This window comes from Muscardinus avellanarius, assembly GCF_963383645.1.
Source record: "Muscardinus avellanarius genome assembly, chromosome: 17".
NCBI lineage: Eukaryota > Metazoa > Chordata > Mammalia > Rodentia > Gliridae > Muscardinus > Muscardinus avellanarius.
The window spans coordinates 18140833-18167599 of record NC_137803.1 but is presented as its reverse complement, the minus strand read 5'-3'; the positions used below and the strand labels follow the sequence as shown (position 1 = coordinate 18167599).

The window sequence follows — 26767 nt, the reverse complement described above, 5'->3', positions numbered from 1 at the left end:
CATTTATTCATTTATTCATTTATTTTTGGTAGTACTTATTTTTGGAAGCCCTTCTACTTCCGTGCTACACTCCCAGACCTATTTTATATATTTTATTTTTTTTTTTTGGAAACAGGGTCTCTTAAACCAGCGGGGCTGGCTTCCAACCAGCGCGATCCTCCTGTCTCCGCCTCCCAAGCGCAGGGATTACAAGTGTGCGCCACCACGCCCAGCATATTTATTATTATTTTTGTAGTGGGAATTAAACCCAGGAGCATTCAACCCTCAGCCCTATTTTAGTATTTTTAAAGAGGGTCTTATTAAGTTGTTGAGGGTCTTGCTTAACTACAGAGACTGGCCTCAAACCCGTGATCCTCTTGACTCAGTCTCCCAAGTCCTGGGATCACAGGCGTGCACCACCACACTCAGCTATTTTGGTCAAATTCTAAGGCACAGAAAGAGGTTGGAATTCAATGTCTGACACTTTTTTTCTTTCCTATCATGTAACCCACACAAAAATGACAGATAAAGAGAATGTGTGGAGCCTAACTCTGAGAAAGACTGGCTTTGCTTCATGATAAAGAGAAACCGGGCAATGCAAGGTGCTGGACTCCGAAGGCGACATCGGACGCACCAGCAAAAGGCGGGGGCTGCCTGCAGGAGCCAGCTGGGTTGGAGCAGCTCTGGACAGAGTGCTCACTCAGCCGCTGGCGGTGGACAGACGGCCGCTAGGAAGCAGGCGCGTGAGGGCCGCTGCGTCGTCCACAGCCAATTCACGTTCGAGCAAGTACCATCGCCTGTGGTCCTCGCTCCGGACGATTTTCCACCACCAAGTGAAGACCATGAAGCAAAGCCCGCTTCTCAGACCTCCTCAGCCACTGGAAAGTTCTTCTCCCAGCCAGCTTCCCCCCACCCCGGCTGGATCTGCCAGCTGGGCTTCGCCTTCCAGGGGTTTGGTTAGTACAACAGGCTCATGAGTTGGTGGTGGAGACAGAGGGGATCGTACTGGAAAGATTAAACACCTAGTCCTGGAGGGGCAGCTTTTCATCCCAAACAGTGACACAGCAGAGACCACCCGCTTTAAATGATGAGTCTGGAGGAAGACTTCAGGGTGCATTCCCAGCACCCCAGACACACTTCCTCTGAAGCAGTAGTACACTGGGAAATGGTCACCAAGCAGCAGTCTGAAATGACAATGTATGCCTAGATTGTGATGGTGTATTTATTATAAATAGTACCAGTAGCTGGGCGTGGTGGCGCACACCTATAATCCCAGTTGTGGGGAGGCTGAGATAGGAGAATAGCAGGTTCAAGGCCAGCCTCGGCAACTTAGTGAGAACCTCGGCAAGTTAGATGACCCTGTTTCAATTTTATTTTTTTTTAAGCCAGGCATGTTGGCACACACGTGTACTCCCAGTACTTGGGAGGCTGAGACAGGAGGATTGGAGGTTCAAGACCAGTCTCAGCAATTTAGTGAGACTCAGCAAACTTGCGAGGCCCTGTTTCAAAGTAGAAAAATTTAAAAGGGCTGGGGGTATAGCTTGACATTAGAATGCCCCTAGGTTAAATCCCCAGTACCATAATAAAATAAATAAAATAAAATAAATAGAAGCTGGGTGTGTTGGCGCACCCTTGCAATTCCAGCGTTTGGGAGGCTGAGATGGGAAAATCGCAGTTCGTGGACAGCCTCGGCTACTTAGTGAGGCCCTTTGCAACTCAGTGAGACCTGGTTTCAAAATAAAGAATAAAAAATAGGGCTGGGGGGTGTAGTTTGGAGGTAGAATGCCCTGGGTTCATCCCCAGTACCATAAAAAAAATGTATATAAAAATAAAATGTAAAGAATAAAGAATAGGAGGCGACCCCCCACACACACCCGGAAGGCCTCGGAGGTACCGGCCGCCTGGCCCCAACCCTGGGATGGTGAATGGGCGCACGCGGGGCTCCCTTAGGGGACCCCCTTCCACCCGGAAGGCCTCAGAGGTCCAGGCCGCATGGCCCCCACCCCGGGAGGGTGGGTGGGTGCAGGCGGGGCACCCTTAGGAGACCCCCTCCCACCCGGAAATAAAAAAAAATTTTCATCACTACCGAGTGCCTGGTCCCACATCCTCCCCAAACCACACATACTCTCTTCTCTTATTATTTTTTTTTTAAAAAGGGAAATGAAAAAGAAAAATATTTGAGAGGAGTTAAGATGGCCCTAGAATATTGGAGTTGCAGACAAAACATATCCATCTGAACTGGAACTTTTGGAAAATTCCCTGCGAAGGAGGACTGCTGCTTCTCTACATTGTTAAGAATCCTGGACATCACCTGTAAGGAGAGAGTCTAGTGGAGACCTAGGAGGAAGGCGGTGGCGGCAGCAGTGGCCAAGATGGTGGTGGAGACTTGGATTTGGGAGAGGCAGACATCTGATCCAACCCACCCTGATCCTCTGAAGAAATTACCCCAAAGGTCGAATGCTACTGTCGCGAATGCTCAGGAATACTGGACATTGTGCGGTATGGGAAAAGAGCTTGGGAAAGATTTGAAATTGTGGAGGCAGTCGCATTAGCAGCGGCAAGTACTCAGGGGAGGCAGAGATCTGACGTAATACACCTGGAACTTTTGAAGAAATTACCTCAGAGGCAGAATACTACCACCACGCACCCTTGGGAACGTGGGACAACCTGTTGGGTGAAGAGGGTGCTCGGATCGGAGCCTGCCGAGGGGTGAGGCCAGTGCCTGGGCCGGAGAGACCGGGATCAAAGCCTGCCGTGAGGCAAGGCAGGTGATGGAGCCTTCAAGGCCGGGATCGGAAACTGTCGAGGGGTTAGGTTGGTGCCGGGGCCAGCGAGGCCAGGATCGGAGCCTGCTGTGAGGCAAGGCCGCTACTGAGACCTCTGAGGCCAGGATCGGAGCCTGTTGAGGGGTTAGGCCGGTCAGGTCAGCGAGGCCGGGATCGGAGCCTGCTGTGAGGCAAGGCTGGTGCTGGGGCCTCCAAGGCCAAGATTGGAGCCTGCTGAGGGTTTAGGCTGGTGCCGGGGCCAGCGAGGCTGGGATTGGAGCCTGCCGAGGGGTTAGGCCAGGGCCGGGACCAACGAGGCCAGGATCAGAGCCTACTGTGAGGCAAGGCCGGTGCTGGGGCCTCTGAAGCCGGAATCAGAGCCTGCTAAGGGGTGAGGTCAGTGCCGAGGCCAAGGAGGCTGGGTTGGGAGCCTGCCATGAGGCAAGGCCGCTACTGAAGCTTCTGAGGCAGGGATCAGCACCAGCCAAGGGGTTAGGCCGGTCCCGGGGCCAGCAAGGTAGGGATCGGAGCCTGCCATGAGGCAAGGCCGGTGCTGGGAACTACAAGGCTGGGATTGGACTCTGCCGAGGGATAAGGCCGGTGCCAGGGCCAGCGAGGCCGGGATCGGAAACTGCTGTGAGGAAAGAATGGAGCTGGGACTTACGAGACCAGGATAGGAGCCTGTCGAGGGGTTAGGCCAATGCCAGGGTCAGCGAGGCGGGGATCGGAGCCTATCGTGAGGCTAGACCGGTACTGGGGCCTATGAGGCCGAGAGAGGAGCCAGCCGAGGGGTTAGTTCGGTGCGGGGGCCAGCGAGGCCAGGATCAGGGCCTCCCATGAGGCAAGGCCGGTGCTGGAGCCAGTGAGGTCGGGATCAGAGTCCTCTGTGTTGCCAGGCCACTACTGGAGCCGTCAAGAGTTGGATCGGAACTTGCAATGCGGCATGCATAGAGAAATAGCACAGAAAATAAAATCCAGATGCTTCCCCTAATTAGCAAGAACTAGGAGGAAAGGGGGTACAGGAGGAGGTCGAGTAGTAGAAAGGGCCCTATTGAAAAGCAGTTAAGGTGACCAATCAGAGGGGAGGGGATAGGGGAGGATGGAATCTCTTTAAGACTCATGAGATGTGTAAACAATTATATCAGAGATAATCACCAATTAAGCATGGGATCGAGGGAGGGGGAGGGAATGGGATGGAGATTGGATGAGGGCTTATTGGATGATATGTGCTTGTATAGCCTCTCAAGTCTTGTATTCCAAAGTGATGTATGATTACAATAAAATAAAATAAAATTTAGATTAAAAAAATAAAGAATAGGGCTGGGGGTGTAGGTCAGAGATAGAATGCCCCTGGGTTTCACCCCCAGTACCAATAAATAAATAAGTAAATAAATAAATAGCCGGACATGGTGGTGCACACTTGTAATCCCAGTACTTGAGAGGCTGAGACAGGAGGATCGCAGGTTCAAAGCCAGCCTCAGCAGCTTAGTGAGGCTCTCAGCAACTTAGTGAGACTCTGTTTCCAAATAAAATGTAAAAGCTGGACGTGGTGGCGCACGCTTGTAATCCCAGCATTCAGGAGGTTGAAACTGGAGGATCACAGTTCTCGGACAGCCTCAGCTACTTAGTGAGGCCCTCTGCAACTTAGTGAGACCCTGTTTCAAAATAAAAGAATAAAAAATGAGGCGGGGGATATAGCTTGGAGGTCAAATGCCCCTGGGTTCCATCCCCAAACCCGCAAAAAAAATTTTTTTAAATATATATATAATAGGTCTGGAGGTGTAGCATGGAGGTAGAAGGCCCCTAGGTTTCATCCCCAGTACCACACACACACACACACACACACACACACACACAAAATACAGAATAAAAAATAGGACTGGGGATGTAGTTCAGAGGTAGAATGCCCCAGGGTTTAAACTGCAGTAACACACACACACACACACACACACACACACATACACACACACACACAGAGTTACTGGTGTAAAAGATGTGGAACATACCGTTTACAAATAATAAAAAATGCACTAACTTCGTATAGTCAGTGATGCTCAAAGGACGCTTCGATCAGGTTTACCAAGCTCCTGTATCTGTAGACAACCAATGGCTGCCATTGACTGGGTCCAGTCCTGACCTGAATGTTGACGTCTGTGTTTTCATTATTGAGGAATGCAAATGAGAGACATCGGCTTTGCTCATCAAACCATCACTTGGATAAACATTCTTCCATTAGTTTCCAACCAATGCGTCTTCATGTGTTGGTGCTAGTCGTGATGTAATGGCCACAGAGACTACTTTAAAATTGCACTAACATTTCCTCCATCAATTTACGTGTACATAGAGCCAGGCGTGGTGGCGCAGGCTTGTAATCCCCGCGCTTGGGAGGCTGAGACAGGAGCATCGCACAGGTTCGAAGCCAGCCTCGGCTACTTAGTGAGGCTCTCAGCAACTTAGTGAGACCCTGTTTCCAAATAAAATATAAAATAGGTCTGGGAGTATAGCCCGGAGGTAGAAAGCCTCTAGGTTCCACTCCCAGTACCACCAAGACAAACAAACAAACAAAATTTATGTTTACATAATCCACAGACAATATGATAAAAATAAATACGGAGTGATGGGTTTTGTTACATTTGCTTTTAATATATTTTAATGATCAGTTATAACTTTGTGATTGTTGTAGTCCCCCCCCCAAAAAAATGTTAAGTATCAGGATACCTTACAGTTAATTCCATCCCACATACATAAACTGCTTTTGTTTTTCACTTTTGGTGCTGGGGATGGAGCCCAGAGGCATTCTACCTCCATGCTATACCCTCAGCCCTTTTTATTTCTTTTAATTTTGAAACAGAAAGCTGGGTATAGTAGCACAGGCTTGTAATCCCAGTACTTGAGAGGCTGAGACAGGAGGATTTCGGGTTCAAGGGTAGCCTCAGCAAGTAGTGAGATTCCCATCAACCTAGTGAGACCCTGCTTCAAAATAAAAATAAAATAGGGCCTGGGGTGTGGTTTGGAGGTAGAATGCCCCTGGGTTTAATTCCCAGTACCAAAAAAATAAATAAAATATTGAAACAGGGTCTTGCTAAGTTGCTAAGGCTAACCTCAAGACGGCTATTCTCCTGTCTCAGCCTCCCAAGTACTGGGATTTCAGATGTATGCCACAGTGCTTGGCTTATAAATTGCTCTTATTTATTTGCAGTACTAGGGATTGAACCCAGGGTCCCTCTACCTCCAGACTATACCCAGCCCATTTTTATTCTTCACTTTTGAAACAGGGTCTCAGTAAGTAGCTGAAGCTGACGATAAACCTGCAGTCCTCCTTTCTCAGCCTCCTCAGTACTGGGATTACAAGCCTGTGCCACCACGCCCAGCTATAAACTGCTCCTCCTCCTCCTCCTCCTCCTCCTTCTTCTTCTTGTACTAGGGATTGAATCTACAAGCATTCTACCTCTGCGCTATACCCCCAGCCTTTTTTTTTTTTTTTTTTTTTTTGGTGGTACTGGGGTTCCTGGAAACCCTTCTACCGTCGGGCTACACGCTCAGACATCTACTTTTTATATTTTTATTTGGAAACAGGGTCTCTTAAGCCAGCGCGGCTGGCTTTGAACCTGCGCGATCCTCCTGTCTCTGCCTCCCAAGCGCAGGGATTACAGGCGCGCGCCACCACGCCTGGCTTGTTTTTATTTTGAAATAGGGTCTTGCTAAGCTGTTAAATTACTGCACACTGGCCTCAAACTTGTGACCCTCCTGTCTCCGCCTCCAACATACTTGGATTATAGGAGTACACTCCCTCGCCCGCAGAATGCATCATTTCTTAACAGAAGAGGAAAATAAACATTGGACCCGCAGGGGGCATTGCAAGGGGAGAAGTTGGCCCATGTGTTCCCAGGTGGAGAGCAGGAAACCGTCAAGAGTGACAGCCATCGAGCAGGAGGCACAGGACCCAAGTCCCCGCTCAAGGGCTCATAACCGAGGCTCAGGCCAGGCTTTCTTCCAAAAATGTTTTTAATTCCAACATCCATCTTAATGGCCTACTGTAGACAAATTTAGCCAATACTCGTTGTCGCACTAAAAATGGAAGCTAATGATTTCCACTAAAAACAACCGAGCCAGTGTCGTCAAAGCTCATTGTAAGAAGCCGATTATCATGGGCTGCGTGTTTTACATCCTTTTCCCTGTAGAAAGACTTAATAAGATCCCCATGTCAAGAGCAAAAGCGTCTCTTCCTCTCGTGGGACCCTAGGATAGTGTGAATGCATTCTCCGGAGACAGCCGCTCCCAGAGCTCGTCTTTGAGGGAGGGAGGGAGGGCAGCCAGGCTGCTGTGCACGTCTGTGCCCTGCTGCAGAATCGGCAACAGCAACCTACTCTCTTAAACAGCACAATAGCGTGTGGCACCGTGTTATGGAGCTCTGCACACTTTATTTATAAAGAACACATTTTGGAAAGAAGCACAGTTCTTAAGGTAAAAATCACATAATAGCCGTACCACACAGCGATCGAGCTGGAGGAAACCCAGCAAAGGCAGACGAAAGGCTTGCAGGTCTCCTCGGCGGAGTTGACCAGGAAGGCTAGAATGCAGGTGCACAAAAGCACAACGTAATGATGACACGATTAAGTCTTGTAACTAGCAACGATCCAAGCAGAATTCGGCTTTCTTGAGCCGTACCAACGTTTAGCTTTAATCTGTTTGATAGTATATACTCTAAAATCATAGGATTCTTTTTTTCTATATCTCTTCTGTTTTTTATTTTCTTCTTTTTTTTTGGTGGGGGGAGGGAGTGGGTGGTACTGGAAATTGAACCCAGGGACATTCTACCTCAAAGCTATACCCCCAGCCCTGTGTGTGTGTGTGTGTCTGTCTGTGTTGTGTGTAGGGGGTTGAATCCAAGGGCCTTCTACCTTCAAGCTATACCCCCAGCCTGGTTTTATTTCTTACTTGGAAATAGGGTCTCCCTAGGTTAATCCAAGCCTCACTGTATTACTTGCTGAGGCTGTCACGGAACCTGTGATCCTCCTATCTCAGCCTCCGAAGGACAGGAATTATAGGCCTGCACCACCGTGCCTGGCTTATTTTTTTTTTATTTTAAAACATTATCTCGCTAAGCTGCAGAAGGCACTGCTAAGCTGCTGAGGCTGGCTGCAAACCCTCAGTCCTCTGGTCTTCGCCTCCCAAGTCCTGGGATTATAGACATTTGCCACCACGCCCAGTTGATGGTAGTTTCTATAAAATGAAATTGTCATAGAAAACCAGTTGGACTGGAAGGAGGTATGAGGTTGGTTACAAAGGACTCTCAAGTATTAAACAATTACAATGAAACTCTTATGAACAATACTGGCAAAGCCTTTCTGGGGCATGACCTTAATTAAATGTTCTTAATGTTGTAAATTTTTTTTTAGAAATAATAAAAGAAATGATTAGCTGTTGTCTTCCCCGGAGGAATCTCATCTTGCTATTAACAACTGAGAAACTGAATAATCCTGAGAAAAAGCAGTAGTTTCAGTTGTGAACTCAGCATGTTCTCTTTCCCACTGCTGATGACCTACTGAATTTCCCAGGCTGCAAAGCCTGTTCCAGCGCCATTTTCAAAATTCTGACAGAAGGGCTTTCCAGGCTGGATGAAGAGGGTAGAGTCATGTGTCTGGGCACACAGGTAGGCTCGTTCTGCCTTCCGGCCTTCATCTTTAAATTCCGCCCACCCTCTAGCATGCTTTGCTGCGTCTCTGCCCAACCACAGAACAGAGGAGCAAACACCACGGAGTCCGTGACCGCAGGTGCTGTGCGGCCATCTTCACCTGGGACAGGGCTCAGGTCTTACTGCTGGCCCCACTCACGGTGTGGAAGCTCGACTGTCTCACCTCCAGGCTCTTTAATCGATCGCAGAAGAACCTGACGGTATTGGGTAGAGCAAACATCCCCCCCTCTGTGCCTTAAATTGTGTTTTCCGGAATGAAATACACAATTTGTGTGAGTAGATTAGGTAAGGAAAAATAAATGCAAGCCGGGCGTGGTGGCACATGCTTGTAATCCCAGCATTTGGGAGGCTGAGACAGGAGGATCGCGGTTCATGGCCAGCCTCAGCTACTTAGTGAGGCCCTTTGCAACTCAGTGAGACCCTCTTTCCTGGGGGTGTAGCTCAAAGGTAGAATGCCCTTGGCTTCCAGCTCCAGTGCTGAAATAAATAAATAAATAAATAAATAAATAAATAAATAAATAAATAAATAAATAAATAAATGTAGTGACTTTATTCTAAATGACCTGTTCTACAACATCAGCATATTTTCCTCATAAAGGAACCAAGGAGAAAAAAGAAAAATCTATTTTTGAAATCAGCTGAAAGTATAAATGACCCAATATTACTTTAGGGTTATTGATATAATGTGTTGTTAACTGATATAATTGTGGTGGCAGACGGTGGCTCTGGGGACTAAGCCCAGAGGTATTCTACCTTTAAGCTACATATACCCCAGACCTAATTTATTATTTATTTTATTTTGAAACAGGGTCTCACTAGGTTGATGAGAGCCTCACTACCAGCTGGGGCTGTCCTCAAACCTACAATCCTCCTATCTCAGCCTCCCAAGTACCGGGATTACAGGCATGTGCCGCCAATGGCCAGCTGATATAATGTGCCTTCTGACAGGCTTAGTTTGGGCCACATGAAGCAGAAATTTCTACTTTCTCTTCATACCTAATCATTGCTGTCTAATTTCAGCCATAGAGAAAATTTAACCAAATTCTAGAAAAACATTACATTCTGCTTATGGGTTACCTGAGCACAGATATGGATTCTGAGATATAATCAGGAAAAGTCATAGATTTTTACTATTTGCTGAGCAGCAACTTGGCACTGATACATACTAAAAGGTAAGAATGATAATATATTACTCAGAAAACTGTCTTCTTCTGCATCAAAGAAAGACCATTAAATCATTTCTCTCTCCTCCTCCTCCTCCTCCTCCTCCTCCTCCTCCTCCTCCTCCTCCTCCTCCTCCTCCTCTTCTTCTTCTTCTTCTTCTTCTTCTTCTTCTTCTTCTTCTTCTTCTTCTTCTTCTTCTCTCCCTCCCTTCCCTCCCTCCCTCTCCCTCCCCCTCTCCCTCTCTCTCTCTCTCTGCCATACTGGGGATGGAACCCAGGGGCATTCTACCTCCAAGCTATACCCCTAGCCCTATTTTTCATTCTTTATTTATTATATATTTATTGCAGGAACTGCCAACACTTTAGTGTTTAATAATTAAGAGAGCACAACCGACCAAGTTGCAGGATGTGAAGAGATCATGTTTGAGAAACTGGGAGGAAAATCACTCTATAAACAATATATTATGTGATAAGAACCCATACTCTATACTATAAAAACCTGTCTATACACAGTAGTTGGTTGCAAAAAGCCATTTGGTCTTCTGTTGGCTCAGAGAAATCAGATCTCTGTAATTATTAGCAACCTTCAGCTCTTCTGTGAGGCGGGGACCTTGTTCTCGCCCTCCAGCTCCTCCACCCTGGCCTGCGTCATGAGGTCCACGATGTTCTTCTCCAGGTTGTCAATGCGGCCACTCATGTCATCAATTCGCCCAATGATCTGGTGGGACATGGTCTGAAGAAGTGTCTGGACCACCGAGGTGAGGTCCTACATGGCCTTGGGGTCGGTCTCGGCCATCTCCCCGGTTCCCAGCTTGGCGGCGAAGTCTCAGCCTATCACCTACCTACTCTGTTTTTTGTTTTTTATTTTATTTTTTTGTATGTGGTATTGGGGGTGGAATCCAGGAGCTTTTCTACCTCCGGGCTATACTCCCAGATCTATTTTATACTTTACTTGGAAACAGAGTCTCACTAAGTTGCTGAGAGCCTCACTCAGTAGCTGAGGCTGGCTTCGAACCTGTGGGATCCTTTAATACAGGGTCTCACTGAGTTACAAAGGGCCTCATTAAGTAGCTGAGGCTGTTGGTGAATCTGCAGTCCTCCTGTCCCAGCCTCCCAAATGCTGGGATTATAAGCATGCACCACCATGCCCGGCTTAAAGGGCTTTTGACAATGAATTCCCTTCCAAGTGCAAACATTTCCTTGAATGCTCATTTCTTAGAACAGCTCCTTCCTCCTGCACTACCCTCCCATGGCCCTGGGCCTAGAATCACCCTGCCAAGCTAAACTGTCCCTCCCAAAAGACCCCTGCAAGTTTTCTCTAGTTGACTCATCAATTAAAAGCCAGATCTGCCCAGCTTGAAGAAACTGCTAGAAGTTCATTGCTAATTGCCAGGGCAAATGTTTGAACTTCCAAGTTGACAAACAGGATAACAATTCTCAAAGACGATCAGCTCTGAAAAGATTCTGTGCTATCAAATGCTGCCCTCATGTATGACCCTTATCTATCTACGGGTAACAGTCAAAGGTAACACTTCTTAGAACAAAAAATGCCAAGGAAGCCGGGGGTGGTGGCGCACACTTGCAATCCCAGCATTCAGGAGGCTGAGACAGGAGGATCTTGGTTCGCGGACAGCCTCAGCTACTTAGTGAGGCCTTTGCAACTCAGTGAGACCCTGTTTCAAAATAAAGAACAAAAAATAGGGTTCGGGGTGTAGCTCAGAGGTAGAATGCCCCGGGTTCCATCCCCAGTACTGCAAAACAAATAAATAAATAAATAAATAAATACCCTACTAATAAAAAAGTCAATTTTGGGGGAAAATGTATAGATGCTGCCCAAGTTTGAAGGCCATTATCACCAGGGGAAATGATTAACTTAGGCAGGTATCATGCTTCTTTCCCTATATTAGAATGTAAAGTCCTTGTATTTAATCATTCTGATCAATTTTAACACACAGCCTAAATCAAACTGGTTAAAACCTTAATGATGTCATAATATTTATTAACAGAAAATCCTTAATATAGGAGATCTATGAAACTCCTAATCACTTCCACTTTATGAACTGGCTTATTTAAAAAAAAAATCAAAGAAATGCTCCTTTGAAGAACAAAGTTTTAGGGCTTAGAGGGAAGAGAAAGTGATCATTACAAATTCTTCACGGATCCATCAGAGACTTTTAATCCATCAGAGACTTTTAATCCACTTACATCCAACTAGAGATGATCAGAGTCTGATCCGACATTATTTCTGCGTTTTTAGAACAACTTTTCACTCACAAATTCAAGGTGACAATGGCATCAAAAATACCCACAGGAGCCGGATATGGTGGCACATGCCTGTAATCTCAGTACTTGGGAGGCAGAGACAGGAGGATCGCAGGTTTGTGGCCAGCCTGAGCAAGTAGGCGAAAACCTCGGCAACTCAGCCAGACCTTCCTTCATTATAGAAAATAAAATAGGCCTGGGGGTGGAGCTCAGAGGTAGAATGCCCCTGGGTCCAATCCCTGGACACACACACACACACACACACACACACACACAGAAGGAAGAGGAGGAGGATAAAAAAAAAAGTCCACAGGGAGCCGGGCGTGGTGGACACGCTTGTAATCCCAGCATTCCAGAGGCTGACACAGGAGGATCACAGTTTGCAGATAGCCTCAGCTACTTAGCGAAGCCCTTTCACAACTCAGTGAGATCCTGTTTGAAATTTTAAAGGACTAAAAAATAGGGCCCGGGTTGTAGTTGGGAGGTACAATGCCCCTGGGTTCCATCCTCAGTACCACAAAAAATAAAAAATAAAAAAATATCCACAGGGTTAGACTGGCGTGTAATCCAATTAAATGATAATAGTTGCTGCGCCGGGGTGGGTGATTTTCTTGTGTTTTTCCAGTGTTCTCTTGTATGGCTATATCACCTTATAGTAAAAAGAAAAAAACAATGTAAATGAAGAATGCGTTCAAGGTTACAAAATGTAGCTGACTGTATGAAATAACTTGCAAGCAAAAGTGCAGAAAGGAAATATTCAACTAAGATGAAGAAGGCACTGGTGTTAGGGCCCCCAAGGGTCCAGGGGAGATTTCAAGATGGAGCCGACGGACGCGCTTCCCAGCAGCGCCGTCCCTGGGGCCAGGAAGCAGCCGGAGCCCCCTCTCTGAGGCACCGTGGACGCAAATCAAGGCCTGTGGAAGGAAGGCAGTCTGGATTTCTACACACTTATTAGCCGTACGTGTCTGGGGAATCTCAGCGCATTTCTGGAATCTGCGCTTGATCCAGCTTCAGGGCGGGGTAAGTGAGACTCTGACACAGACGACCAAATGCCCGAGAATGAGAGCGGGCCACAGCAGCCGACCACAGCCTCACGCACAGGCTGGAACTCGGGGAAGGATCAGGTGATGTTTCTTTTTCAAATGCAGAGACAGGAGGATCGCAGTTCATGGCCAGCCTTAGCCACTTAGTGAGGCCTTTAAAACTCAGAGAGCCAGGCGCAGTGGCGCACGCTTGTAATCCCTGCGCTTGGGAGGCGGAGACAGGAGGATGGCACAGGTTTGAAGCCAGCCTCAGCTACTTAGTGAGGCTCTCAGCAACTTAGTGAGACCCTGTTTCCAAATAAAATATAAAATAGGTCTGGGAGTATAGCCCGGAGGTAGAAAGCCCCTGGGTTCCACCCCCAGTACCACCAAAAAAAAAACAAAAACCCTCAGAGAGACCCTGTTTCAAAATGATCAAAAATAGGGTTGGGGGTATAATTCAGAGGTGGAATGCCCCTGGGTTCCATCCCCAGTACCACACACACACACACACACACACACACACACACACACACACACATATATACTCAACTCTACTCATTTACCCTATAACTCTATGCAGGAGGTTGTAAACAGCCTTCTCGCACGCTGAGAGCCACAGAGGGAACTCTCTGTACCTGTTTAGGCAGTTGCTTTAGTCAATGAAGGCAAAATCGGTATTTGAAATAGGTGTACATCTCGTTAACTTTTGTTTTGTTTGAGGAACTGGGGATGCAACCCAGCTCTACCACTCAGCTACATTCCTAGTCCTTGGTTTTTTATTTTGAGACAGGATCTTGCTAACTTGCCCAGAGTGGCCTTGAACTCGTGATCCTCTAGTCTCGGTCACTGGGATTACGGGGGTGCACAACTGTACCTGGCTTCCTTAGATGCATCTTTTTAATGTCCTGGTGGACATTCCCGACTAATCAGTTTACCCAGGGAGAGGGATTGTGGGCACTCACTGTGCCAGTCTGCGAAAGCAGAAGCCCCTTAGTAAGGATTTCAAAGCCCACGCCCCAACAAAGCACACGGTCTGTGCCTGAAGGCTGCGGATCCTCTGGCTAGCTTCCTTCCCCGTCTCTAAACAGCGTCCTCCTCGGCAGGCAGCCGAGGAGCCTGGAGGCTGGCCATCTGCCGCCTCCCGCGGGGTCCTCCGGGGGTCACAGCTGCTGGTTGGTGAAGAAGGATTTGGTCTCCCTGCAGACAGGATTTACGCAGAGAGGGCAGCTCAGAGCCAGCTGTTTGGAGCACAGCTTGTTCGACTGGATGTGTGAGTGCACCAAGTCGGCCAACGCCTGCAAGACATAAGCAGCACAGTGCCGTCAGAAGTGGCGTGGTGTGTGTGTGTGTGTGTGTGTGTGTGTGTGTGTGTGTGTGTGTGTGTGTTGCGCTACAGGAGACTGAACCCAGGGATGTTCTACCTCTATGCTACACTCCCAACCCAATTTTATGTTTTATTTTGAAACAAGGTCTAAGTTGCAAAAGGGCCTTGCTAAATTGCTGAGGTTGGCCTCCAACCTGCAATCCTCCAGCTTCAACCTCCCGAGTATTGGGATTACAGGCATGCACCACCAGGCCCAGCTTGGGGCTTCTTTTCATCTGAATTGTGGAGCCCTTGAGCCGAGTCCTGTTACGGCATCCTTTCCTGAGCATCCTCAGCTTTGGGAATGTTAAAATAGAGATTTGAGGGAATGACTCCTCTTACCCCACCACTCCACATTTTCTCTGAAAAGTAGGTTTTAAAGGAGGCATAGCTATGGGTGGGTAGGCGGGAGAAAATTGGGGCTACCTAAAGGAAGGAGGAGGCGGCGGATAAGGAATTCGATCTTATTTTTGTAATTAATTGGAACTCCAAATGTTCTAATATGTGAGAAAACCAATATTCCACAGGAGTTTCTCAGAGGATTACTCCCGGTATGTTCTGCGAAAATGGTTGCAACACTGCAGGTACCTTAGAGAACAGCGGATTTCCATTAAGAGACTCCGCTCTTCGGATATTTTCAACTCCACACTGAATCAGATGAGAAAGGGGAGAAAAAACAGACACGTTTTATTTTCCTTTTAAAGAAACTGCTAAACACACAGACACACACACAGACACACACAGACACACACACACACACACACACACACACACACACACACAGACTGACTTCTGGTGTTCACAGACTTCTCATAAATGATGTCACGAGCCGGGCGTGGTGGCGCACGCTTGTAATCCCCGCGCTTGGGAGGCGGAGACAGGAGGATCACACAGGTTCAAAGCCAGCCTCAGCTACTTAGTGAGGCTCTCAGCAACTTAGTGAGACCCTGTTTCCAAATAAAGTATAAAGTAGGTCTGGGAAGATAGCCCGGAGGTAGAAAGCCCCTGGGTTCCAACCCCAGTACCACACACACAAAAATGATGGTCACGGAGTGACATGTGAGCTCACTGTGGTATTCCTTGTCCCATTAGCTTCCGGCCCGTGATTTGTTTCTAAACTAAGTCTAAGGTTATCCTTTTGTGGCAATGGGGGCGGATACTGGGGATTCTACCCTCAAGCTACACCCTCAACCCTTTTTTGTTTTATAGTTTGAAGCAGGGTCTCACTAGGTTGCCGAGGGTCTTACTAAGTTGCTGTGGCAGGCCTTAAGTCTGTGATCCTCCTTTCTTGGCCTCCCAAGTACTGGGATTACAGGTATGCACCCCCCACGCCTGGCTGAGGTTGTCCTTGATGGGATTCTCAAAGGATTCTTGGTTGCTTTTTTTTAATTACACTTTCCTAATGCATACTCCTGCACATGCTACCTAAGTTAATTTTAATTTATGGACTCTAGAAATTATGGACTCTACAAAAAATAAAAATAAAAAGTTTTGTTAAATATGAAGGAACTAGAAACCTAGTTTAGATAAAATAGACATTTATACATTTAGAAGAAAAAGGGACCTATTTTATCAAAATACTGACAGATGTGTTCTCTGGGGGTAAGATTACGGGTGTGTTCTTCTTTCCGTATTATCAACAAGCAACAAGTTAAATGTTACCTTAATTAATGTTCTACTTGCTTTGTTCCCAAGTGCCAAAATAGAGAATATTAATTTATGGACTCTAGAATGTGCATATGGTCTAGACTAAACCCAGCGCAGAGTTGGGTTTTTAAATATATTTTTAGAAGCCAGGTATTGGGGCATATATAATCCCAGTACTTAGGAGGCTGAGACAGGAGGACCATAGGTTCGTCGGACAGCCTCAGCAACTTAGTGAGGCCTTTTGCAACTTAGTGAGACCCTCTTTCAGAATTAAAAAATAAAGCTAGGTGTGGTGGCGCACACTTGTAATCTCAGTACTTGGGAGGCTGAGACAGGCAGATCACAGGTTTAGAGCCAGCCTTGGTAACTTAGCAAGGCTCTCAGCAACCTAGCGAGACCCTGTTTCCAAATAAGACATTTTTTAAATGGGGCTGGAAGTGTAGCTCAGAGATAGAATGCCTCTGGGTTTCATCCCCAGTACCAAATAATAATAATAATAATAATAATAATAATAATAATAATAATAATTTTTTAAATATTTTTACAGTACTGGGGATGGAACCCAGGGGTATTCTACTTTCGAGCTACACCCCTAGCCCTATTTTTTATTCTATTATTATTATTATCATTATTATTATTATTATTTTGGTGGTACTGGGGTTCCTGGAAACCCTCCTACTTCCGGGCTACACTCCCAGACCTATTCTTTTATATTTTTATTTGAAAACAGGGTCTCTTAAGCCAATGCGGCTGGCTTCGAACCTGCGTGATCCTCCTGTCTCTAGGTTCAATTCCCAGCACTACAAAAAAATAAAAATAAAAAAGTTTTGTTAAATATGAAGGAACTAGAAGCCTAGTTTAGATAAAATAGACATTTATACATTTAGAAGTAAAAGGGACTTATTTTATCAAAATCCTACCAGATGTTTTCTCTGGGGGTAAGAGTACAAGTGTGTTCTTCTCTCCGTATTATCAACAAGCAATAAAGTCATTTCTATTCAGGGAAATTTTTTGAAACCTTTTCAGAGTTAGCTACTTGAAGTATACTATATTCTCTCATCAAAATAATAAAATAAATTACACTTAGGTGGTTTTCTTTATTCCCTATAGACGACTTTATCCCTCACTAAAACGCATCCCTTCGATGACTCAGCTTAGTATATTACTAACTGTCATTCAGTACAGACAAGAACTCGTTTTCTGGACACTCTGGTATGAACCATATTTCAGCTGAAGTCTTCTCAGCGCGTCCCCGATTAGCCCAGGTCAGCACGGGATGGACACAGCGGCACTAAGCTGAACTCGGGGATGACACCGCAGCCTCAGCTCGTCCACTACGGCGCGCCGGCGAGTCCTTTCTCATCCCTACAGGTGAGCACGCTACGGAGCCCCTTAACTTCCTTGACGTTTGGCTGGTGACCAGCAAGGACTTACAAATGGTTGGAGGTGCAGGCTGGAGGTGGAGGCTGGAGGTGGAGGCTGGCTCGGGTTCTGCACCTGCCCGGCACCTGCTCCAGGCCTCCATCTATCATTCCAGGACTTGTGGCAGAAGTGGGGAGAGAGAAGGGGCCTTCGTGACTCCCCACATCCCATAGGCACGGGGCTGTAGATTGGACACGGGTCTCAGGCCCGCCCTCAGAAGCCAGGAGATAGGCGAGTAGGAGTTTTTCTCCAACCCGAGTGACGATTCCCATCCATCTTACGTTACAAGACACGGAGGGTGGAATTTGTTATTTCAATAACCAGATTGATCACAACATGGTAGCAAACAGCTAATTAAGTGGGCGCATGAGAGAGGTCAAGGAAATTAGAACAGGCGCTGCGGTGACTTTTATACACTGCAAAATCCAGCTGGGAGCAGCGTGGCAGCCTGTGCAAAAGACACGACCGCGGCAGGCGAGGGAAAGGAGCTGCCAACAAGAGCATTCGGCCCTCACGACGGGTGAAATGTACAATTCTTTTTTTTCTGTTTCTTTTATTTTATTTTCTTTCTTTTCTTTTTTTTTTTTTTTTTTTTTTTTGTACTAGGGATTGACCCCGGGGGCATTCTATCTTGGAGCTACACCCCTGGTCCTACTTTATTTTTTATTTCAAAACAGAGTCTCAAAGCCAGGCATGGCAGCCCACGCTTGTAATCCCGGCATTCGGGAGGCTGAGACAGGAGGATCACGGTTCATGCACAGCCTCAGCTACTTAATGAGACCCTCCACAACTCAGTGAGACTCAGTTTCAAAATAAAGAATAAAAAATTGGGCTGGGGGGTGTAGCCCAGACATAGAAAGCCCCTGGGTTCCACCCCTAGTTCCAAAAATAAAAATAAGAAATAAACAAAAAACAGAGTCTCACCAAGTTGCTGACAGCCTTGCAAAATTGCTGAGGCTGGCTGCAAACCTGCAACCCTCCTGTCTCAGCCTCCCAAGTACTGGGGTTATAGACATGCACCACCACACCCCGTCACAATTCTTTTTTTTTTTTTTCTTAAAAAATGTAGTTATTACTTTCCCATAGTAACACAAACTAAAAGAAATGGCCCCTGGGCCACTCGGTTGACAATGGCACAAGTATGTACTTAAAACGACGAAGCGGGGCCTGGTGGCGCACACCCGTAACCCCAGGACTCGAGAGGCTAATACAGAAGGATCGCAGATTCCCAGCCAGCCTCGGCAGCCTAGGGAGACCCTGTTTCAAAATAAAAATTAAAAAAATAGGGCTAGGGGTGTAGCTTGGAGGTAGAATGTCCTTGCGTTCAATCCCCAGTACCATGTACACATACACACACACACACACACACACACGATAATACAGTGCATGCAAACACATGTAGAAATCAACATGTTTTGAATGACAGAATTAGTTGCAGTTTTGCTGTTTTGGTGTTTGTTCGCTTTGGGTACTAGGGATTGAACCTAGAGGCATTCTACCTCCAAGCTATGCCCCCAGCCCGATTTTATTTCTTTATTTGGAAACAGGGTCTCATTAGGTTGCTGAGAGCCTCCCCTACACTGCCGAGGCTGGCTTTGAACCCGAGATCCTCCTGTCTCAGCCTCCCAAGTACTGGAATTACGAGCACGCGCCACCACGCCCCGCTGCGCGTTTCATCTGAAGACAGACCGTGGTGGCATTAAGGAGCCAGGTGGGCGCACTTACCTCCTTGGCTAAGACCTGCGAGTACTCGATGTCCAGTTCATACAGGGTTTCGATGTGATCACTGGTGAATGCTATCGGAACCAAAAGAATGTTCTTCCAGCCCCTCTCGCAGAGCCCTCTGATGGCCTCATCTGTCTGAGGACCCAACCAGGGTATCGGACCAACCTGCGAGAAAGGAGGATGAGCGCGGAAATGGAGCTTTCTTCTGTGGGCGGAGAGCTCAGCGCTGCCCCACCCGACACACACCTGCCCGCCAGGGGTGAGGGATGGCCTCCCTGCGGCCCTCGAGAAGCTGGCTCGCTATCAGTACACAGCTGCTCTGTCATTCCAACTAAAAAAAAAGCATCGAACCAATGGAACTCAACTTGACATTTGATTTTTCTCTCCTATTGTATGCACTTAAAGAGTTTTTTGCTTGTTTTGTTTTGTGGTACTAGAGAATGAACTAGGGACCGTCTACCTATGAGCTACGCCTCCAGCCTTATTTTTCTTATTTTGAAACAGCTAAGTTGCTGATGGCCTAAGTTGCCGAGGCTGGCAGTGAACCTGCAATCCTCCTACCTCAACCTCCCAGGTACTGGGATTGCAAGCATGCACCATCACGCTCAGCTGCTTACAGAGTTTTATTGTTTTTTTTTTTTTTAGAAGGGGAGGGGGTTAGTACTAGGAATTGAAACCAGGGGCATTTTACCTCTGGACTACACCCCAGCCCAATTTTATTTTATTTATTTATTTTTATTTTATTTTTTTGCGGGTCTGGGGATGGAACCCAGGGGCATTCTACCTCTGAGCCATAATCACTGCCCTATTTTTTTATTCTTTATTTTGAGACAGGGTCTCACTGAGTTGCAGAGGGCCTCACTAAGTAGCTGAGGCTGGCCACAAACCGCAATCCTCTGGTCTCAGCCTCCCAAATGCTGGGATTACAAGCGTGTGCTACCACGCCCAGCTTTTTATTTTTATTTTGAAACAAGATCTCGCTGTGTTGCTGAGGGCCTCACTACCTGCTAAGGCTGTCCTCAATCCCTGTGATCCTCCTCTCTCAGCCTCCCAAGTCCTGGGATTATAGGCCTGTGCTACCACACCTGGCTGCTTATAGCATTCTTTCTGCCCAGGTGAGCCATCAGGTTTCAGAAGAGCTGCTCTAGGTCCAAGAGCCAAATCGAATCATTTTATAACAAAGTCCAAAAGGGGCTTTCCTCCAGAGCTGCCCGTCTAGATGTGAGAAAGCACCCACCTTGGACTGCCAAACCAGTCGGAAGGGGTTGCAGTAACCCAGTCTCTCCATGACTTTGTGGACAGTGGCGCCCACCTCCTGCGGGTACGGGTCCCCTCTGTTGACGACCTGCAGCAGAGACACGGTGCGTCAGTTCAGTTGTCAACATGGAGGACTCTGGCAGCTCCAACTGTGGAGACGCGGTGCCGGCCAGGACCCCGGTCCTCCCTTTCTATCTGAGAAGATCAGAGCGATCATGGAGCACCCTGGATTCCATCCTTCTGTTCCATTTCATCAGCGCGCACACACACACACACACACACACACACACACAAAGACAGACACACACACAAAGACAGACACACATACACAAAGACAGACAGACACACACACAAAGACACACACACAGACACACACACACAAAGACACACACACATACAAAGACACACACAGACACACACACAAAGACACACACAGACACACACAAAGACACACACAGACACAGACATACATATACACAGACACACACACAGACACACACAAAGACAGACACACAGACACACACACAGACACACACACAGACACACACACAGAGACACACACAGACACAGACACAGACAGACACAGAGACACACACAGACATACAAAGACACACACAGACACACAACACAGACACACAGACACACACACAAACACAGACACACAATCACACACACACACACAATCACACACACACACACAGCAGGAAGAACCAAAGGGGGTTGGAAATGTCTACCTTAGCAGTTAGTCACATGAATGGTTGATTATTTATTTATCGTGGTACTGGGGGTTGAAACCAGGGAAATTCTACCTCTGAGCTATACCCCATCCCTATTTTGTATTTTGTGTGGGAGGGGTACTGGGGATGGAACCCAGGGGCATTCTACTTCCAAGTCACACCCCCAGTTTTGAAGCAGGGTTTCACTAAGTTGCAAAGGGCCTCAAAGCTGAGGCTGTTCACGAACCTCGATCCTCCTGTCTCAGCCTCCCAAATGTTGGGATTACAAGCATGCACCACCACACCCAGCTTGTATTATTTTCTTTTTTTTTAAACAGGGTCTCACTAAGTTGTGGAGAGCCTCATTAAGTAACTGAGGGCTGAGGCTGGCTGCAAACCTGCGATCCTCCTGTCTCACCCTCCCAAGTACTGGGATTATAAGCATGCACCACTACACTTGGCTCTATGGTGTTTGGTTTGTTTGTTTGTTTTTTGGTTTTTTTAGTGGTACTGGGGATGGAACCCAGGGGCTTTCTACCTCCGGGCTACACCCCAACCTATCTTATATTTTTATTTGGAAACAGGGTCTCACTAAATTGCTGAGAGCCTCACTAAGTAGCTGAGGCTGGCTTCGAACCTGTGCGATCCTCCTGCCTCAGCCTCCCAAGTGCTGGGATTACAAGCGTGCGCCACCACACCGAGCTCTGAATGGTTAATTTTAAAGCAGGAATTAAAAGCATGCACTATGGGCAAGGTACAGAATGCTGAGTTTATGGTAAAAAAAAAAATTGTGGAATTAGCAGAATAAAGAGAAAGCACACTGTTCAAAGTCGGGGCCCCTCATGATATGACCTGCGCCTTCTACTTCTGTTTCTTTCTGACTCTTCCCACAACCACAGGCAGAAGACAAGTGCTTTGGGCAAAGCAAAAGTCCCCTCCATGTTGCGGACAGGATAGCCTGTTAAAATCTTTGAAAATATTCAGTACAAATTTGATTTCACTCTAAAATTCTGTTGTGTAGTGACTGCCTAGCCCCCAGCCCTGCTAAATCTTATGACGTCTATTACCTCCTGACCTGCCACGCTGACTTTTTTCTTTGTTTAATGTTTAACTTTTGTTTTTAGTTTTTGTTTCATGTTCTTTTCCTGCTATTCTCTAGGAACAAAGCTGTTGTTGTTCTGTATTCTCTTCATTCCCATATCCTATGATAGAACAGTGCCTGTAATATAGTAGATGCTTAAAAAAATACTGCATTGTTAGCCAGGGTGGTGGCGCACGCTTGGAATCCCAGCATTCGGGAGGCTGAGACGGGAGGACTGTGGTTTGTGGACAGCCTCAGCTACTTAGTGAGGCCCTCCTCAATTTAGAGACCTTGTTTCAAAATAAAGAATAAAAAATAGAGCAGGGGGTGTAGCTTGGAGATCGAAGGCCCCTGGATTCCATCCCCAGACCCGCAAAATGAAAAATAAATAAAAATAAAGAATAAAAATTGGGCTGCAGGTGTAGCTCAGAGGTAGGATGCCCCTGAGTTCCATCCCCAGTACCGCCCCCCAAAGATATATGTAAATGTGTGTATATATATCCTCCAATTATCATTTAATACTTTTATCGATGCACTGCAATTATACATCCTATTAAAGAAGATTCAGAAAGGATTTGCAACATTTTAATTTGGATTAATTATTATGAGGTTTCAAGTGGTGAGTCTATAGAGGCCCTTTGCAACTTAAAGAGACCCTGTTTCAAAATAAAGACTGAAAGCCGGGCGTGGTGGTGCACGCTTGTAATCTCCGCGCTTTGGAGGCTGAGACAGGAGGATTGCATGGGTTCAAAGCCAGCCTCAATTGAGTGAGGCTCTCAGCAACTTAGACCCTGTTTCTAAATAAAAATATAAAAAAGGTCTGGGAGTATAGCCCGGAGGTAGAAAGCCTCTGGGTTCCAACCCCAGTACCACAATCAATCAATACATACATACATACATACATACATACATATATACATACATACTAAAAAATAGGGCTGGGGATGTAGCTCGGAGGTAGATTGCCCCTGGGTTACACACACACACACACACACACACACACACACACACACACCCATTAGGGCAAATGTGGGGGAAAGCAAGCTTGCTAGGTCAGTTCTGCCTTCCTCCAGCACGGTGCCCCATCCCTGCGGTGCAGGAAGGAGAGAGGAGGGAAGGAGGCTGGGGTGAGAGGCCAGCACCGGGGAGGCTGCTGTGGAACGGTCCTCGGGCCCTTGGGAGCTCCCTTCTGCGCCTCAGCTGTGCCCCTACACTGGATGGGCACGGGGAGCGGACTTGCAGGACACTGTTCAGAAGAAACAGGCAGGCGACCAGAAGGGGCCATTTCTCTCCAGCGCCGCCTGCCGGTACCCAGGTACCCACGCAGGGCTGCCTGCCCAGGCTGCGAGGGAAGCGGCCCAGGCTGGCTCCGGCTGCCAGCAGGTGGCGGCAAGGAGCAGGGAGGAGAGGGCCCGGCCCCAGGCTGAGGCTGCTCCATTGACCCATAGGGCAAACCTTAATCACGCTTACGAAATGGAATTCTCCACCTCTCTGGCTTGGAAAGCAATGGTTTTTGGACGCAATACTAGTTCTGAGCTGATGAAACTGTTTACTTATTCCAGGCCCTTCTATGTATCATATGGTATGCTCGCTAGATCTTGTTTCCAAAAATTTAATAGACACCCAGGGACATTCTACCTCCCGGCTCCAGCTCCAGCTCCAGCCCTAAGTTTTATTCTTTATTTTGAAACAGGGTCTCACTGAGTTGCAAAGAGCCTCACTAAGTAGCTGAGGCTGGCCGCAAACCTGTGATCCTCCTGTCTCAGCCTCCCAAGTACTGGGATTCCAAATGTGCGCCACCACGCCCAGCTTGTAGCATCTTTTTTATTTTATTTTATTTTGCAGGTCTGGGGATGGAACCCAGAGACATTCGACCTCCGAGCTAAACCCCCTGCCCTATTTTTTATTCTTTATTTTGATACTGGGTCTCACTGAGTTGCAAAGGGCCTCACTAAGTAGCTGAGGCTGGCTGTGAACCGTGATCCTCCTGTCTCAGCCCCCAAGATGCTGGGATCACAAGCGTGCGCCACCACGCCTGGCTTGTAGTATCTTAATATACAACCTAATACCATAAGATGAACCAAAGACCAACCAGGTCACAACCTGACAGGCTATATATTAACCTGCCAAAATGTGATCCCTACTCTTAGCAAATCAGAAACTAGGATTGAGCTGAGCATGGTGGCGCACGCCTGAAATCCTGAACTTGAGAGGCCGAGGCAGCAGGATGGCAGGTCAGAAGCCAGCAACATGGCAAGACTCTTAGCGACCTGGCAAGATCTTGTTTCCTAATGAGAAATAAAATAGGACTGGCAGGGAAGCTCAGAGGCAGAATGCCCCTGGGTGCAATCCTAAGAGAAGAAAGGAAGGAAGGAAGGAAGGAAGGAACGAAGGAAGGAAGGAAGGAACGAAGGAACGAAGGAACGAAGGAGGGCAGGCTGGCTATAATCATTTCCTAGAACTGAAACAGCCCCTATCATGTCGTGAGGATAAAGGACAGAATCGGAAGCACTGGTCTAAATGCTAGCCGGCTATACAACCCAACACACTCCTTCAACGGGGGCAGGAAAAAAGAAGTTCTAACTGTCCTACTTACTAGAAACTCTTCTATCTTAATATATCTTGCAAGCTGGGTGTGGTGGCGCACACTTGTAATCCCAGTACTGGGGAGGCTAAGACAAGAGGACTGTTGTTCGCAGATAGCCTCAGCTACTTAGTGAGGCTCTCAGCAACTTAGTGAGACCCTGTTTCAAAAAAAAAAAAAAAGGTCTGGGAGTATATCCTGGAGGTAGAAAGTCTCTGGGTTCCACCTCCAGTACCACCAAAAAAAAAAAAAAGGGCTGCAGGTGTAGCTCAGAGATAGAATGCCCCTGGGTTCCATCCCCAGTACCCGCTCCCACAATCAAGATACATATATGCATATATGTATATATATATATCCTCCTATAATCATTTAATATTTTTATTGATGCACTGCAATTATACATCCTGTTAAAGAAGATTCAGAAAAGATTTGCAACATTTTAATTTGGATTAATTATTATGAGGTTTCGAGAGGTGAGTCTAATTAAGTTAACACCAAGTTAAGCCTGGAATTTCACAATTTGTTCTTGCACTGGGCTTTAGGACATAATGCAGCTGGGTCCATTTTACACATTTAGAACATCAGGTGCCCCGGCCCCCCACCGCTAGGTCACCCCACAAAGCGTTCTTACTTACAGACATGGGCAGCGAGTGAGCAGAGAACAGAATGACCACCTCGCTCCTCTTCTCAGGAGGAAAACAGTCCAGTTCCTTCAGAATGTGGTCTGCAAAGCACTGCGGGGGTCACAAGGAAGAAGGGGCGATGGGAAGACAGAAAGCAAAGCAAGGCAAATCCTTCCAACCTGAGAGCTGCACCCAAAGGCTCCGGGGCAGCCTCAAAAGTCGGAAGTCTCTTTTTTATTTTGTTATTAGTGCATGGTAGTCATACATCTTAACGGGGTGCAAGATGGTAGCGGAACTCTCTTTTTTTTAAAAAAAAAATTGCAAACAGAACAGTCTCTTTGCTTGGGTTCCTCGTCAAAATGGATCCTAACGGTTGTGGGGGCCTGGGGAATTTGATGGGAAACTTCTAAAGCTCACTAATGGCTTGCTGCAAATGAGCGCCGTGGACCTGCTTCCCCTCGGGAAGGAGCAGGGCGCACTTCCAGATGGAAAAAACACACAGGGCAGGAGAAGTTGTTTTAAGGCCGCCCATTTGCTCGGTTAGCAGGAAAACAGCTTACAGGGGCTTTCTAAATCTTCCTTACTCTGGCTTTCAGGCATATCACATTAAAACACATTAGCCAGAAATAGGAGAGAATAAGAAAATTCTCTTCTATTTTTATGACATCTGCCTCCTGAGTCCCGGCCCCTCGTGGAGACAATCTGTCCCACAACCTTCCTAATGACAGATGACGGGTGGTCCAGCCCCTGTTGAACACACAGGGGGGAGGTTGGGGGCCGCGGGGCCGTCCAGCCACATCTTCCCGCCACCCCCACGCCTCTGTGCGCCAGCCGTTACTCCCTGGTCGGGTTGGACACGTGCGCAAGTGCTGAAACCCCATCACGAGGGGCTCCCTTTCATCTCACACTTTCATCCTTCTTTGGCAAAAACAAAGGGCAGTAATAGGTCAAGTGATGAAACTGGAAGGTGAACTGGACTTAGATAAAAGTTAGGTATCAATGTTAAAGTCACTGATGTTCCATGTTGTCTCATAGTTATGTAAGAGAATAGCCCTGATCTTAAGAAACATACTCTCAAGAAATCAGGTAGAGAGGGTGGTAATACATATAAAACTAGCTGGGTGTGGTGGTTTATGCCTGTAATCCCAGTACTTGGAGGCTGGGATCACGGTTCGAAGCCAGGCTCAATAACTTAGTGAGGTTCTCTACAACCTAGCAAGACCCTATTTCCTAAGAAATAAAATCAGGCTGGGAATGTAGCTGAGAGGTAGAATGCCTCTGAGTTCAATCGCTAGCAACACACACACACACACACACACACACACACACACACATTATAAAGGACAATTTGCCAAAATCATACAAATTTGCACTTGTTTGGTTTTTTGTTTGTTTATTTTGTTTGTTTTTTGCGGTACTAGGGACGGAACCCAGGGGCATTCTACCTTCAAGCTACACGC

At 47.0% G+C, this 26767-nt stretch overlaps 1 protein-coding gene and 1 pseudogene across 4 annotated transcripts in view; both read right to left on the bottom strand.

Moving 5' to 3' along the window:
* Positions 1 to 10188: 10188 nt before the first annotated feature.
* LOC308275934 (heat shock factor-binding protein 1-like) lies at positions 10189 to 10398 on the bottom strand (annotated as a pseudogene). The gene has a single exon. The product of its transcript is annotated as a heat shock factor-binding protein 1-like (transcript).
* Positions 10399 to 14049: 3651 nt separating this feature from the next.
* The window catches only part of FECH (ferrochelatase), a gene marked incomplete at both ends in the record, with an annotated part of 45254 nt that continues 32536 nt past the window's right edge, over positions 14050 to 26767 (bottom strand). The window contains 5 exons of one of the 3 annotated variants that reach the window (XM_080714299.1): positions 14050 to 14184; positions 14841 to 14900; positions 19047 to 19211; positions 20284 to 20391; positions 25320 to 25418. In XM_080714299.1, the coding sequence (XP_080570425.1) occupies positions 14050 to 14184; positions 14841 to 14900; positions 19047 to 19211; positions 20284 to 20391; positions 25320 to 25418 (567 nt within the window). The remainder of the gene's footprint in view (positions 14185 to 14840; positions 14901 to 19046; positions 19212 to 20283; positions 20392 to 25319; positions 25419 to 26767) is intronic. The other 2 variants (XM_080714300.1, XM_080714301.1) reach the window with 2 other exon arrangements.